The 16707-nt window shown below is 42.5% G+C and overlaps 1 protein-coding gene across 1 annotated transcript in view; it reads left to right on the top strand.

The window, feature by feature from the left end:
- The window catches only part of pax5 (paired box 5), a 43150-nt gene extending 27116 nt beyond the window's left edge, over positions 1-16034 (top strand). The window contains exons 7-11 of the mRNA XM_070914111.1: positions 5129-5261; positions 9313-9414; positions 12524-12610; positions 14038-14124; positions 15952-16034. Of these exons, the coding sequence (XP_070770212.1) occupies positions 5129-5261; positions 9313-9414; positions 12524-12610; positions 14038-14124; positions 15952-16034 (492 nt within the window). The remainder of the gene's footprint in view (positions 1-5128; positions 5262-9312; positions 9415-12523; positions 12611-14037; positions 14125-15951) is intronic.
- Positions 16035-16707: the final 673 nt, after the last annotated feature.

The following is a 16707-nucleotide window of genomic DNA, read 5'->3' as shown; positions in this document are numbered from 1 at the left end:
TTGTTGATGGCGGTGCTGTTGCAGTAGCGTGTGGTGGTGCCTCTGACAGAGTGTGAGTTAGTGTGTATATGTGTGTGTGTGTGTGTTCGTGAAAGAAAGAGAAAAGGACGGAGCACCAGCGAGAAAGAGAGAAACGGAGGTGCGGGTGGCTCAATTTCAGGTACCAACAGTATATTATAATGGTATACTAATATACTGTAATTTCAGCAGTTATTTCAAGCTCCTCATTATCTTTTAGCTTTCTTGCACTGAAACACGAGCCTCATTCATTATTTCTTCTTCCTTCATCCCACTGGAATAGATAAAAAGTAAAATTGCTCACGTTCCTCACAAGCAAATCTTATTTTATCTGTCACCAATAGTTACTCTTCTATCCTGTTTGTCTCAGACCTTTTCTTTATCTTTCCTCCCTAACAAGCCATCCTTTTATCTCATCTCCCTCTCCGGCTCTTGTTCCCCCTCTCTCCGTAGTCTATTAAGTCCCACTATTAATTTGTGTGTGCGTGCTCGTATGTGTGTCTGCATGTGTGCCTGTCAGAGAGAGTTCATTTGAATTTCCCTTCAATCACTTCTTATTACCCAGGTGATAAATCAGCAGGGCTGACGGAGCCCCCACCCATCCATGCTGCCCTGGGTCCAAACGCCCACCCCAGCACCAACCAGTCTGTCTAAACTGGGATATAGAGCGATAAAGAGAAAGTCCTTGTCATTTTCTCCATCCAAAAAGCTTAAGAAGAAGTAGAGAGGTCAAAGGTGATCTCTTTTGAAGGATGGAGATGGTGAAACTGGTCAAAAGAGGCTGACAGACTCATAATGCACATTAGTGCTGATTATAACTGCCCTATTAACGGATTGTTACACCTTTACATAAGTATATAGTTTTATTTAAAAAAAGGCTGAGTTCCTAAAACAGCAGGGTTGTGTTCAGACAGAAAGCGAGGCGGATTTGTGATGCGTGTAAATTCGACCACTGGACCATCTGTGCAGTCTGTGTTGATTCGCCCTAAACAGTGAATGTACCAATACACTAATATTTAATTCCAAAAATTTTATCAATAAATCATTCATAAATTAGAATTGTTAGCCCAATTCTTCATTCTAAATGTATGAACTTTTACAGCCTCTCCCCAGAGTTGAGGTATATCCGGCTTGTCAGCAAATGAATATCCTCCCCACCACTGCCACGCTCAGTTTGAGCGCAGATGAATTCCTTCCCCACAATCCCTGTCTCAGTTTGTGGGCCTCTGAGGGAATTGTATTTGTTTATAGTCAAGCCTTTTTCCATCAGGAGTACACAAGACAATGTGGCGAGAGGGAGAGAGACAGAGTGAGACAGAGAGAGAAAGAGGGAGAGATGGAGAAATCGGGAGCTATTTGGGGAATGGAGAAAAAGGGAAATACTATTATGCAAATGGTGCAAGCCAACAGGGCCAGTCTGTGTGTTTGTGTTTGTGTTTGTGTGTGTGTGTGTGTGTGTGTGTGTGTGTGTGTGTGTGTGTGTGTCAGAGGGACGATTAGGGCTCATCTGTTATTGATGTGAAATTTGGACCAAACCATTACCTTCTCAGATCTGAGTGAGTAGACCAACCTGCTGCTGTGAGGGAGTGAGTGAGAGTAGAAGTAGCCACATACTGTAATGTTAAAGGACTATTCAGAAAATTTAGTCATTTTCCATCACAGACTTTGAAAATGGGAACAGTGAGAGAGAGCCAATGGGAAGCCTGAAATGATGTATCGTAAGTCTTTGAACAAAACATAAGCTAGTTTACGTTGATTGTGTCCAATCATCACAGTGTATATTTTTACAGTTTATTCAAAATACTGTTCTATGCTGAACTGATATGTATCTACTTATCTACTTACTACAGTAGGACCTTATTACTACTTATATTCTCTGTGTTATCAAACCAAACACCAAACCTGGTGTTTAGACTGAAAACAGCACAGCGTAAAAAAAAAAACACACGGGGTGTGTGAAGGCTTATCAAATGGCAAAACACTGCACAGCGGTTTATAATACTATGGGGAGGGAGTTTACCACTCTGGAAGGTTATCACAGTGGCTATCATCTCAATGAGCTAACGAGCAGAATTACGCTGCTGAAGTTACAAAGTGTTCCAACAGGATTTGTGCGCTTGCTTGCAACTGATTGGCCATCACGGTGCTTTGCAGGATGATTTTGCGTTGCAGGAAAAGTTGAGCCAGGTGCAGCTTTTATTCTGGACGACACCACATTTGTTTTGCTGGAGCTCTCTGCGCATTGTGTCAATACATTTTTGCAGCAGTGTTGGTCTGAACATGGCCTTATCCTTTCAAAGACACATGCTCTCTTTGTTGCAATTCTTTCCACATTATTTTCTTTCTTCCATTCATTTATTCAACAGCTCCCATCTGTCTTCATGTCTTACATGCATCCATATCATCTCTGCCTCCTCTCTTTCGTGTCTTTCATGACTTCCTGCCCCAGGTCCAGCTCCCTCTGCCACCTTTTATTTTAACCCTCCATGCTGCCCTGTACAACTCCCCCACCACCACTACCTCTACCACCACCCCTCAAACCCCAACCCCTCCACGGCCCGGCAGCTGCGTCCCTCGTCTTTGATGAGGGCTGATGGCGCTGTATGAGCGGTGGAATTGACAACATTTACGGGGCCGAATGAGAATGATCCATCTTCCTTAGCGGGCCTGTCACCCCACTGGCCAAACTTCATCATGGCCAATTACCACGGCAGACCCCTTCTTCTCTGCTGCTGCTGCTGCCTGGCCCCCATCTACATGGATACATGGACACATTAGACACCATTATAATAAGACAGAGAGCGGCCAAGAGAGGGAGGAGGGGGTGCAGGGATAGCATGTATGATTGGGTGAAAAAAAAACTACAGGTGTGATGTGTGAGGGGAGAGAGAGAGGGTGTTAAGAGAGAAAAGAGGGCTTAAAAATGTGTCTGAAGTGTAAAGAGAGAGAGAGAGAGATGTGTGTGTAGTGTACTGGGTAAGCTCTTATTTGGCAGGTCACAGTCCAGTGGTTGTGTTGTGTGTTGACGAGCACAGGGGTGTTTAAGAGGTCAGTGAGCACAAACACACGCCTACACTTACACCTCCACACACACAGATGCAGGGGTATTAAAAGGGTCAGTGCAAAACTCTCACCTCATCACCTAAAGGAAATTCTGATTGCTGTCATTAGTGTACACACACACACACGGACACACAACACACACACACACACACACACACACACACACACACACACACACACACACACACAGGTCAGCAGTAACACAAAAAGGGGAGGGGATCCATTTCATGCAGAAAAGTGAGACATTTTATCTGCTCAGTTTGTGCACAAAGTAAGTGGTAGACATTGCGGAAGCACCTCACATTTATTTTTGCAGATGTTTTTGTCCAACGTGACACATTCTGGGGTCAATGTCTTGTTCAAGGACACTTCATTATGATGATGATGCTGTCTGAGAAAGAATGCCAAGCTTAAAAAGTGTTGCGTACTCTACCTGAGTTCTTTTTGCCTCTTCGTAACTACATTTGTGCACAAATTTAGAGAATTTAATTTTTTACTTTTTTGCATTTAACAGCTTGTGATTGTTTTTCTATGTGCATACACAAATACAAATGCAGAAAGAGCATATAAACACACACACACACACACTTACACAAACACACACATAGTCAGCAGGCAGGTCATTTGCTCATCATGAGTGCTGCAGCCCTGAGAATCAGTGGTTAATCTATATATAGTTCCATCAATGCCATCACTCTAAATCACCACACACACACACACAGATTTAGGAGAGAGATGAGGATGGATGGGTCATGGCTCGGTGTTGGGGTCAGACACAGGTGAGGGGACAGTTTCCATTCTCCATCTATCTGTCTGCATTTTGGGAGCGTGAGGGAGCATGCTCAAAATTTTGTCTGCATGAGCTGGGTTGATCCAAAGGTCATGTTCTATATTGTGGACAATTTAGATTATTATTTATTATTTATTTATTTATTTTGTGTGAAGAAACTGTAATAATCTCAGCCTTTTCTAATGTAGTTTTTTAAATGTGTTTGTGGCACAAGAGTAGTTCATGGCACACATGAGAGCAGAAGAGGTTTGGACTAGGTGTATGGAAATAAACGTTTGGAGAGGTGCAATCAAAAGGAAACAATCCATTTACAATTTGTATAAAATGGTCTTCATTTAACTTCTACTTACAAATATCTGGCAATGTATTGTATTAAAATTAACTTATTTTAGGTTTCTGTTTTAACTGTAAATAATTCCATCAGGGTCACATCTTCCAAATGATTATCATATGGTAACAAACAACATGAATGAATATTCTGTACATGTAAGTTAATGTTGTACTGTGACCTCTATTCCTTTATGACACTTTTTAATTTGCACTGCAGCTTAAAGGTCTTAGTTTTTAGAAGATTCTCAAGAGAGTTTGCACAGAGAGTAAAAACCGTAGACTAGACAACAACCAGATATTGCTTTGTCGCTTCAGTCTCCTCTTCCCGATATGTTTTTAACTTCTGTAGGGTGTGTGTGTGTGTGTTAAGAGCAGTGGGAGACTGCGTATACTGTGTTGAGATGATCACAGTTCTTATTTTTGTTGGTATCTGGGGAGACAAGAGGCTTTGTGTTAGCCATGGTCTATGCGATGCCACTGTGTGTGTGTGTGTGTGTGTGTGTGTGTGTGTGTGTGTGTGTAGGATGTGTATGATGTGAGCGTGTGTGTGTGAGAGATGAAGAGAAAGAGCGAGCTGATCCTGTGGTTATAGACTGTTGGACTTGGTTGTACAGTAAATCCCTGTATCCCCTGTCTTTGTAAACAGATCAATAAACTCTCAGCTGTAGGTGTGTTTCTATATGTCTCTGTATGTCTGTGTGTGTGTGTGTGTGTGTGTGTGTGTGTGTTTATACCAAAGCTTCATTGCTCTTTGCTATGAGGAAATTGCAGCATGTTGGAAATGTAGCAGGTTATAACAAACAGATTGATCACAGCTGTGAGCAACATCCGGCACTACAGTATATTCATGTTGTATCTAACAGAAAATGTCATTATATTTTCTTTTTGTTCTCTTTTATTCTCTCTCCACTTCCTGCCTCTGCCCAGACATCAGATTATTCGGCCATGGCCTCACTAACCGGTGGACTGGACGAGATGAAGAACAGTTTGGCCAATCCCGGTACAGGGGCGGAGTTAGGAGCCGGTGTGTCCGGCCCACAGTCCTATTCACTCGTTCCAGGTGAGAGAGACATCCAACCAATGACTGCGCTTCTCCTCTGAAATAGACTTTCTGTTACCTGATTTAAAACAAAATCTATAACCTGATGTCGCTGAACTCAATACGTCAGTTTTATGCCCAGCATTTGATCTTTGGCAAGAGACCCGAAAAGTCAAATTCAGTTTTAGTAAATTCCCATAAAAGCTTACAATGAATCCAACAGTACAATAAGCTTCATTTTGCATATTAACAACAACCAATCGTGAAAAGATGAAGTCAGACACTGGGTGAGAACATATTATTGCCAGCCGACAAAATAATGAAAAGATGTTAATTTAGAGCTAACTGAAGGGAAAAAATTATCTATCTTTTCTATTGGGCCTGATGTGATAGTGTTGCTCTGATCATAACTAATCACTATATTCATGAGAAAATTGCTTATTTTACATATAAAATATACAGTAATTCGTATTCCAATCACAGTGAACCAAATGCCTTTTTAAGTCTACCTCAGCGGTGAAGGAAGCTACATGGATTCTAAGTGATCCGGTTTAAAGAGCTCAGTGCTTTGGATCTCAGGAGAGGGGAGAAGCCCAGAGGGAAGGAGGAAAAGAAAGGTGGAAGGATAGAGGAAAAGTGAGAGCCTCGTCTCTTCCTCTGTCTCCATTTAGGGGCGCTGGGAGAGGCAGCGGTTAATTAAGAGTAGACCAGGGAGCACTTGGACAAGGTTTCGACGTTCCCATCTGTAATGAGGGGAATCATAGAGCTGGGAATTTGGGATATCTGGGAAAGGGCTCTTTTTTGCCCTTTGAAACCACTGAGGAATATTACCTGCACAAGTCAAGAGAGAGAGAGAGAGAGAGAGAGAGAGAGGCACAGAGAAAAAGAGAGAGAGATAAAAAATTTCCATTTCTGCTTATGCATGCAAACACACACATTCGTATTCACACACACACCTTCTGAATATTATGCATGCATTTCCTGGCCTGCCGTTTCCCTCAGAATAGAGCTCCCTCTAGGGGATCAGACGTCTGTGTGTTTGACGCAATGTTATTGCATCCTTGAAGTGTTGATACTCTGGACACACGCTGTAGAGCAACATTTACACATTCAATCTTCCTTTCTAAGGTCTTTCCAAAAATCTGTAGGCCACCCCCCCCCCCCCCCCCCCCCCCCCCCTTCGTCTACTCTAGTGCAAAAGGGACATTCTGTACACCCTCGTCTCCCTCCAGGTTTGACATGTGTTGCTCTGATGGCTGTTTGATGCTGAAGAGTTAGATAGGGAGAGAGTCTAAGAGAAGGAGAGGCAGAGGATGTGTGTTCATCTGTAGCTGCAAGTGAGCACGGAGGAGACTTGTACTTGTTCCTTGACCTCTACGGCAAAGCTGTGGAGAACAGATACATCAACACAACTGGCATACATATGCACAAATACACCGCGTGCACAGACACAGAAACACACACACACACCTCAGAGGATCTGGCCCTGTCTGCCCCCTCTAAGTTGGGCTGTAGAGTCCATCTCTCCTCTCTTCCACCCTCGCCTCCCTCCCCTCCTTGCCCTGTGCACTGACCCTGAGCGGATGAGTAGCCCGTCTGCACTAATGCCTCGCTGTCGCGTCAAACACCGAGAAAAACTTTACTACACTGAGACAGGAGAGAGGAGGCGGAGAGGGACAGAGGAGGCTGGAGGAGAGAAGGGGGAGAAACACAAGCAGGGAGGGGGGTGAAGAGGCAAACATTAAGTGAAGAGGACGGAAATATGAGAGGATGAGATGTTGGAGCCTCAGTTGATTAGTAACCCCACAGTCTTTCTTTGCTTCCTCATATCAAGTCCATTTCTTCTCCCACTTCTGTTCCCCTCGATTTTTTTTTTTCCAGTAAAGCCCAACTAATACAAGATTCTTTAGGTTGATCAATATTAATATTTGAGAATTAAAGAATTTTAAACAATGAAACACGTAACATAAACTAACATTTTTGATAAAGATCCCTTAAATTTTTTGCCTCGCTATCAGCACGGCTCTAAGGATGACAATGTCGGTCTGTCCAGACTGCAACTTCTCAGTTTTGTACTGACAATCATGGTTCCCAGAGGATTTATCCTGCCTTAAATGACATACACATTACTCGCACATTACACATCCTACACACACACACACACACACACACGCATAGACCATGGCTAACACAATTACACACTTATTTGTCAGATATAGTCTCTAGTTACTTTGCAGACTAAGATTTCAAGTACAAAAGTAATAAAATGCAATAAAGTAGGTAAAATTAGCTCCACCTCGATCGACTACAGCATTAAAATGCTGCGTACGTGTTAATTCATCGGACATTCTGAAAGGGGCCATTCTGCATAATGAATATTTGTATGTTAATAATACTTATGTACCTTTACTTAAACATAATTCTGAATGCAGGACTTTTACTTGTAAGGGGGTATATTTACATTGTGGTATTACTTTTACTCAAGTAAAGAAATACTTCTTCCACCACTGCTGTTGTCGTCCTCCTCTTTTAAACCTTTGCTCTTCCTCTTTGTCCCTATTCTCTCTGTTTTTTTTCACACCATCTTTCCCTTTTGCTTGTCTTTTATGTTCTCTTCTCGATTTCCTATCTCCTCCTCCTCCTCCTCCTGCTCCTCCTGCTCCTCCTCTCAGTTAGTTAGTGGTGGTTAAGTGGAGGGGAAGTGAATGGGATTGATGGTGTTAGCATCTGAGCTGTTTATGATGATGATAAATGTGTGTGTGCAGGGAGGAGGAGGAGGAGAGAGCCGATGTGCGCGCGCGCGCGCGTGTGTGTGTGTGTGTGTGTGTGTGTGTGTATATGATGATGATGAATGGAGGGCTCCCTCTCCACGCACTCCCAATGTCTACTGCGTGCAAACATAGAGAAATGATTTGGGCCGACACATTGTCATGTAGTCTAATGCAGTTATATATCCAATCCACCAACTGACAGACAGAGGAAGGGGGGGGGTAACGAGAGAAGGGGGAGTGTGTAAATTAATAGATGTCAGCGGATGGAAAACAAGGAGAAAAGAAACAAAAGAAAGAGGGACATCCTAAATGTGATTCTGCATGAATTTTTCAGTAAAGATCCTGCATGAGGAGTTTTCAAGGTGATATTTGTTGTATTTACACAAAATGCTACTACATTCATTTTTAAGTTCAGTATTTAGTATAATTACTGTCAGGGGTGGAAAGTAACAAATAGGACTTGATACTGTAATTGCTTTTTCATAGCATAACAGGTGTAACTAATAATATAAATAATATGTGCATGTTATCAATTACACCTGTGCTGTTCTTGCTATGACATCAGAATGCTTTTTCTTTTACTAAAATCTTCCCAATCGGGAAGCCTTTGCTTTGAGCCTCTTTTTTTCTTTAAAAGTCGATTTCTGAGAGTGTATTTTAAAAGTAGAGAAACATTGATATATTTATTCAACTTATTCATATTTATATAAGTCAGACCAAAGTAGGCTATGAGATACACTAAAGGTGAAATCAGTTATAGTTATAGTTCCTTTGCTGTACAAATGTTACAGTGTCAAAGTAACACCTAATGGTGAAGGTCATATGTAAAAGGCACACTCACAATTTAGATCAATCAGAAATTAAAAGAAATCCTGTTATGTAAAACTTTAATTTGGTGCTGCAGCAATCGGTCGATTAATCGATTAGCCGATGGACCGAAGAACAGCAGTAACAACAGCAACAATTTTGATAAACAAGTTATCGTTTAAGTATGTTTTTAAAGCAAAAATGGCAAAAATTCACTGGTTAGAACTCCTCAAACATAACATGGTCACACACAACAAGACATTTGAAGACATGTTCTTGGACTCGCGTCATTAAAATAACTGATACTGAAAATAATTGTTAATAGTAACCATGAATTAATTGGTTCTGGGTAGGGGCAATATAGAACACTAACAATGTAAAGGATAATGACAGAACAGAGCTAGGAGGCATAAATATGATGACAATAACATTGATAGCAGTAAAGCATTGATGATAGCATATGTGTGTGTGTGTTTGTGTGTGTGTGATTACAGGTCGAGATCTAGCCAGCACCACCCTGCCAGGCTACCCTCCTCATGTTCCTCCCACTGGACAGGGCAGCTACTCCACCCCCTCCCTCACTGGCATGGTACCTGGTGAGTACACACACACACACACACACACACACACACACACACACACACACGCACACACACACACACCATACACTGACTCAAATGGTTTCACCCTTTCCCAGTAAAAGTGCCATCGTACTTGACGTTCCTTTACTGTAATTCTGTCACCTCTCACCACCCTTCATCTCAGCAGATCTGTAACTGTACCTACATATCTGTTCGAATTCCCACTGGATGTATGTGTGTGTGTGTGTGTGTGTGTGTGTGTGTGTGTGTCTTCAGGGGGTGTACTTAGCTGTGCCACTTCCTCCTTCTTGTCTGTCTACACTATGGCTGACAGTGCTCCCAGGGGGTGGCGTGTGTGTGTGCGTTTGTGTGCATCTATACGTGTGTGTGTTTGTGCCTGTGTTGTGTGTGTGTCTCTCTGTGTATCATTAGAAACCAGCCACAGTAGCACAGCTGTCCCTCCTCAACATTAGTAATTTGTTTTTAATGAGAATCACCAGTGACCCACGACTAATTCATTCATTCCCTTCCACTCCGCCTTCTACGCCGCTTTTGTGTTTCAATCCTGGACCGCCATTCTTCTTCTCGCTCTCTCCCTCTCTCCCTCTCTCCCTCTCTCTCTCTCTCTCTCTCTCTCTCTCAGTGTCTCTCTCTCAGTCTTGCAGTGCTGGTCGTGGTCAGAGTGAAGTGTACTGCAGAGAAATAAAGAGAGAAACACAAAAGCAGCGACGGCAGTGAAACAAAGTCAAAACAATGTTGTTTACAAGTTCTTGTCTCTGTGTATTCCCAATCATTCAGTCTGTGACACACACACACACTCGTGGGCTGACACGCACACAAACACACACTCTCAGCGGACATGTAGGAACAGCACGTCTAAAGATGGGTAACCCTGTCGCCCTGTCCCCCCGCGCTCACCCCGTCCTGTCCTCAGGTTTGACAGCATATTTGTGTGTGTGTGTGTGTGTGTGTTTGGGTTGGTGTATGTTTATGTGTGTCCTGGAATGCAATTGTTTGTGTGCATGTGTGTATGTTTGTTTTTGACAGTGTGTGTGTGTGTGTGTGTGTGTGTGTGTGTGTGTGTGTGTGTGTGTGTGTGTGTGTATGCGACCTTGACACTGAGCTACACAAGGGAGACCCCTGAGCCTCCTCTCCCCTCCTTCCATCCCCCTCTCCTCCTCCCTCCACTCGTCTCCTAAACAACCTGACACGTTGCCGTCACTACGGTGATGACAAGGGGAGGATGTTCGCACCCAGGGATGCCATGGAGACCACGTCCCGACCCCACCTGACAGACGCAGCTAAACATACACACACATAAGCACACACACACACACTCACACAAAGGGTAGTGCGAGAAGGAAAACTTAGGTTGTGCATTCAAACACACACTCACACACAAACAGTCTCAACATCTAAATTCTTCTCAGTGAATATTCGAAGCTTCCTGAATCCACGAGCTGACTGGAATGACTGGAGGAGATAATCTCCCAACTTTGCTTCTCCAGCTTCGCCATGTTTTATCTCAGCACTTCTCAGGCAAATTATCCTCCTTTTTGTCCGCTCTGTCTAATATCATACCTTCATTAAGAAAGCAACTCTCTTCTGCTGTTCTTCTTCTCTCTCTCTCTCTGTCTCTCTCCCTCTCTCTGCAGCAGGGGGGCTGACACTCAGAGGGGGTGTAGAGGAGCAGTGAGGCAGAACCGACAGAACGAGAGGGAGAGAGGAGGGATGGGGGGGGGGCATCAGGGTCTGTGACTGTCAGCTATGGGAGAGGGATCCCCCGGGAGGAGTGAAGGTTCAGGAGAAAAGAAAGAAAGAGCAAAAGAGTGAAAAAAAAAAAAAGAGAGCAAGTCTGTGGAGAGATGGGGGGAAAAAAAGAGGAGAAGAAATGAGGAAGAATGTTGTTTTGATGTGAAGGGTGACGGGCGGCCTGTAGTCAGGCGGGCCAGAGGACGAGAGAGAAAAATAAAGAGAAAGAGAGAAAAGGGTGAAGGGAAGAGTGGGAGGGGTAGACGAGAGGAAGAGTAGACCCCAGACAGTAGGTAGTAAATGAGGGAGAAAAGCTACGCTATCATCCACTGTATGGGAGGACCACTACAGTCTCACTGAGATCTCCAGTTCACTCTCAACTAGTCTGTAAACCATTCTACTGGAAACAAAGGGGAGGTTAAAGCTTCACTGGAGGCAAAAGAAATCTCAACAAGTCCTCCGAACTAAATGACAACATTCGTCATATGTCATTGCCTTTAAAAACAACACATCTACCGCTATGATTAGGGTTTGGTTGGATGTGGGCACAAAAATGACTTGGTTAAGGTTACGGAAAGATCGCAATTAGTGTTAAAAAAATATATAACTTACTGTCGACCTCAAAGTCACATGCTTTGTTGGCCTATAACATCACACTACTTGCGCCTTTGCTTCTGACAGATAACAGTTATTATTAGGTCATTGCCTGAAATATATAGAAATAGGTAATTATCTGCATTTAAGAGAACAACTAGTAGTGTAATTTTCCTCACGAGAACAGTCACAGAGTGCTTTTACATGCACACTAGTATCCCTAGATATGATTGGGTTTTTGGAGTGTTCCAGTTTTGTTCTGTAAGGTCTTGAGAGCGTGCAGTTGTAGTTAAAGCTCTTAATGAGGTGCAGCAATTAACATTTCAGAGCAAAACCTGCTGTTTGTCAAAACATTGTTGCACCTTATTAAAAGCTTTAACTGTAACTATAGGCTCCGTTGTGGTTCAACTAGCCTGAATATTGTAGCTGGATACTGTGGCATATAATCACCTCATCCAGGTTTCTGATCACTGTTTGCAAAGTGCATCATGAACTTGATCAGTTAAAGTCAGTGAAACAAAAAATATGATGATCACACTGAAATGTAAATTAAAGTCTGGTTGCCCTCATCATGCATTACTGATGATCAGAGGGAGATGCTAAATCTAGCAGAGTGGTAGCTTCAGCAGGGTTTAGACAGTCAGAGACTAAACTGGCTTCTTCTGTTGGGGTAACTCAGTCGGTACAGAAATGATCAGATGTGATGCGACAGGAACGTCCTCGCTATCCTCTGCTGTTTCTAAACGGGCTCTCCTTCTTGTTTTGTGTTTTCTTGCAGGGGGAGATTTTTCTGGAAGTCCATATTCCCATCCCCAGTATTCCACATACAATGAATCATGGAGATTTCCTAACCCCAGTTTATTAGGTAGGTGTATCCCATATCTCTGCACTCAGTTCTGCTTTCTGGAACTGGATCAATAATTGTATCAATGAACTTCATTTCATTCTATCCCACATCCCAGTTCCAGCCTCTCTACTCTCTTGTAATATGCTGTATCTTTCATGCTCCACTGTTCATTTTTTCATTACATTTCTTTCTCTATTGTACTGTACAGTACAATACATCACAGACATACTAATGGTTCTGTGGAGGGATGTTTTAAAAGACTGGCAATTTGGGGTGTGAATGGATTTGAAGAAAGGGGAAGAGAGACAGAGAGAGAGAGAGAGAGGAAAGAACAGATTAACAGCATTTATCTGCATAAATCATCAGTGTTGCATTTTGGGATTTGTGGGATTTTCATGTTATAGAGTTATGTGGAGGAAGCTCACTCCGACTTCTTATTTTTTCATGCAGTCACCCTCACATTAACGGCTAAGACTGAACCAAACTGCCACCAGCAGAGATCTGCTGACCAGGCGATATCAGCTTTTATGAACTAATTCACTTTGAAAGGCAACGTGACATGACAGCAGTCTTAAAAAAAAACATGTTTTCAGACAACTTGGAGAGAAGTCCTCTGTTGAATTATAAAAAAATGTTTTGTCATGTTGCATTGTGGCTTAAAATGTTTCTCCTACTTTAGCACTAGGTTTGGGAGATATGATAATATATAATTTATGCTGCACTACCTATCCCTTTAATATCTCTGGAGGTTTGAGGCCATTACAGATAATGTTGCAAATCAAAGAGCAGGACTGATTTATGTGTTATTGGATTTTTAGATGATTTTTGCATCAATGTGATGAAATATCTTGATTTGTAAGGTATTTAATTTACTGGATTAGCCAAGAACAATCCATTCATAATTTCTCAATCGATTTTCCAGAATAGTAAGTATCACCATATACAGTAGATTAATATCCTGATATAAAATTACATCCAGTGATAGGAGTTTTAACCATATTGCCCACTTAGAAGCTAGAGGATCTTTAATTACAGGACTCATACTGTAGTCTGAGTTATTGTCAGTGCATCGGTACCACTACCAGTGAATAACTCTTACCAACAAAATCCATCAATCACTATCACTTTAAGATGAGACAGGTACAACAACTTTACTTTCTTATGATTGCAGATGTTATGATGAACAACATCACGACGCTGTCTTCACATCTCTGCATCAGTGTTTAAGAGGAAAAATTAACCCTTAGCCAAAATCAGTCAGTCAGTGTCAAAGTCAATGTCTTTAGGGAGCCATTTTAGGGGTCACGTTTAAAGGTGAAATGGTCAGGGGGTGACGGTGTGAAGGTCAGTAGGTGAGAAGGGTCAGTGCCGTGCTGACCTGTAGTATGCCCCCCCACCCCCACCCTTTCCTCACCTCTCGTCTCCCTCCACCCCTCTGTCCCCAGTGTTTCAGCAGGATTATGGGTCTCTCCTGGGGACGGAAATCGGCTGCTCCTCCAGTCTCTTCACCAGCCAGGCAGGACAGATGCAAGGTAGGTGGAGAAAGAAAGAAAGAAAGCAAATGAGTGTATGAGAGTATGTGTGATGATTCATAAGGAGGTGCAATGTGAATGGAAAATGATGGTAGAGCATGGAAAGAGAAGAAGGGAAAAAAGAGAGACTGTAAAGGAACTTTAGTATGATAACGGATGAGCGGCCACATAATACGAGGACAAGATGCACATTAGGAGACACTGAAAGGTTTAAGATTGATGGCAGGGGAACGGGGAGGCTGGAAAGGCGGGGAAGGATGAGAGTAGAAGTGACAAATGAAAGAAAGAAAAAAAAAAAGAGGCAAAAGGGAAGAGAGGGTGTCTGAAGTCTTGACTGAGACTAAATAGTTTGTCAGGCCGGCTTAATGCCTCACTTCCCCAAACAGCCTCCTGAGATTACCTGGACTGTGGACAGACATAACCTGTCAACACACAGCTGGGCTGATTGATGGAAGTGACAGAGACAGGGGTGTGCGTGTGTGTTTGTGTTTGTGTGTGTGGAGGTGGGGGTTTTTCGGTGTGTATTAAGGTGTGTGGGTTTCTGTGTGTCTTTGGGGTTACAGTATTGAATTGACCTCTTCCCTGAGGAGAGAATAGACTCAAGGGATCAGCGGTAGTAGAGCTGTACTCAGTGTGTCAGCTTAGACTGTCACTTAGATATTGTGTGTGTGTGTGTGTGTGTGTGTGTGTGTGTGTGTGTGTGTGTGTGTGTGTGTGTGTGTGTTTGAAAAAAAAGAGTGAAGGGAGGAGATGAAGAAGAAGAAGAGTGTCAGAAAGTAGACTGAGTTCATATTATTGGTTGTACACGGCAAGGAGACTAATTCTTTCTGTCATTAGCTTCATCAGCTCATGTCATCTCATCCCTGCCTTTCACTGCTCACATTCAAAGTAAAATATAATCTTAACAGAAAATTGAAGCTGCTCATTCCACATTTACACTGCATTTCAGTAACCCCAGGTAGTTAAAAGGATAATTCAGATTTATTACAACTTGGCTCTTTTTTTTAACCGTCATTCCTATCTGTAATACAAAATTGCACTCACCAAGTTAATTGCTCAGATCTGTGAACGCGACGACATTGCTGCAGAAGTCAAACTGGGAAAGAAACACGAGCACGAAGAACGAGACAAAAAGTTTTAAGCAAATGCTGGTGTGCTCGCTTTTGGTTTTCCATCCAAATAGTGGTTTAAGGCTGCTATAATCAATACATTTATATGAACATTGGATCAGACTATGTGCATGTCGAAGACGTTACTCAAAGTGACGTAGCCACAAAGAATTACCGACTCTGCAGTTGCCCTCAGTTCTACGGACTGTATTATCATTTTTTAACTAATTGTTTTGCTTTTCCGGCCCTCAACTGTACTGTTCTGATTCACTCTCACCACCTCCTTTCCAGATGCATTTGTTTTCAGCAAAAAGCTCTGATAAACCCACTGTTACCTGCTCAGCACCAAACACCAGATTGGCAAAGTTAGCGACTAGCTGATCAACATAACGGATATCCATATGAATGCTAATGTCGCTCTGTTTCTGCTGGATTTGCAACTATATACTAACACGTTCGCCATATCAACTTTATAAGGTTGTCAACGTGTGTTTGCTGCTTGTTGCACTGCCCACAAGTTGCAAAAAACTATAATGAATGCAGGTTTAAATAATCTGGTTAAACTGTTGGCTTCTTTGTAGCAATGAGGTAAAAACTACAAAAACAAGACCCAAGTTGTAATTATCTGGTTTCATCTTTTAACAAATTCACTTTTATTTTACATTTTGTCTCATGTAAGAGAATTAAATGAAACATTTGTTGCTGTGTTTCTTCCCAGGGTCACCGTACTACTACAGTGCAACATCACGGGGGGCGGGCCCTGCTGCCACTGCAACAGCCTCCGCCTACGACCGCCACTGACCCCCTCCTACTGAGAGAAGAGGCGGATGAGGAGAAGGAGACGAGGGATGGAGGGACGGATAGCACCAGCACCGCTCAGTACAAACCTGCCTACGCACGGGCGACAATGAGGATGAAGATTTCAAATTTCTGACGTCAGTGAAGTTTGAATTCTCTTTGATTGACACTTAAGCCAACAAACGCACTGCTGGGCTGCAACACAGACAAACTGTATGGGTATTACATTACTGTGAAGACACAGGCATGGCAGTGTCAATAACTGATAGATGCAGGACTAATCGGAAGATTTTGTAAGCAAGTCAATTTGGATCCTCCCATAATATATCAAGGCTCTGTATCCCTATGTTGTTTTTACTCAATCAGCTACAAATCCAAGAAGTTAATACAACAGCGATTGAAACCATGTTGTGATCTTCGGGGTAAAAATGTTGTTTTTTCAGGTTGGGAATATTTTTGATGAAATTATTTGAGTTGATTAGAGCAAAATCACTTTTTCAAACAGTCTTTTTAAAGCCCCCGACATCAATCAATCAATCAATTTTCTATGCCATGCTACGGTAAAGTAAAGACAATCCAATTCTCATAACTTTAAATGACCAAAATCACCTATATCATTTTCATTCTAGTCTCTTTGCCGTAGATTCAACACATTTCCCCTGGGATCACAATGCTT

Source organism: Enoplosus armatus, chromosome 2 (genome assembly GCF_043641665.1).
Source record: "Enoplosus armatus isolate fEnoArm2 chromosome 2, fEnoArm2.hap1, whole genome shotgun sequence".
NCBI lineage: Eukaryota > Metazoa > Chordata > Actinopteri > Centrarchiformes > Enoplosidae > Enoplosus > Enoplosus armatus.
Note: the sequence above shows the minus strand (reverse complement) of the source record. Positions and strands in the feature narration are given on the sequence as shown.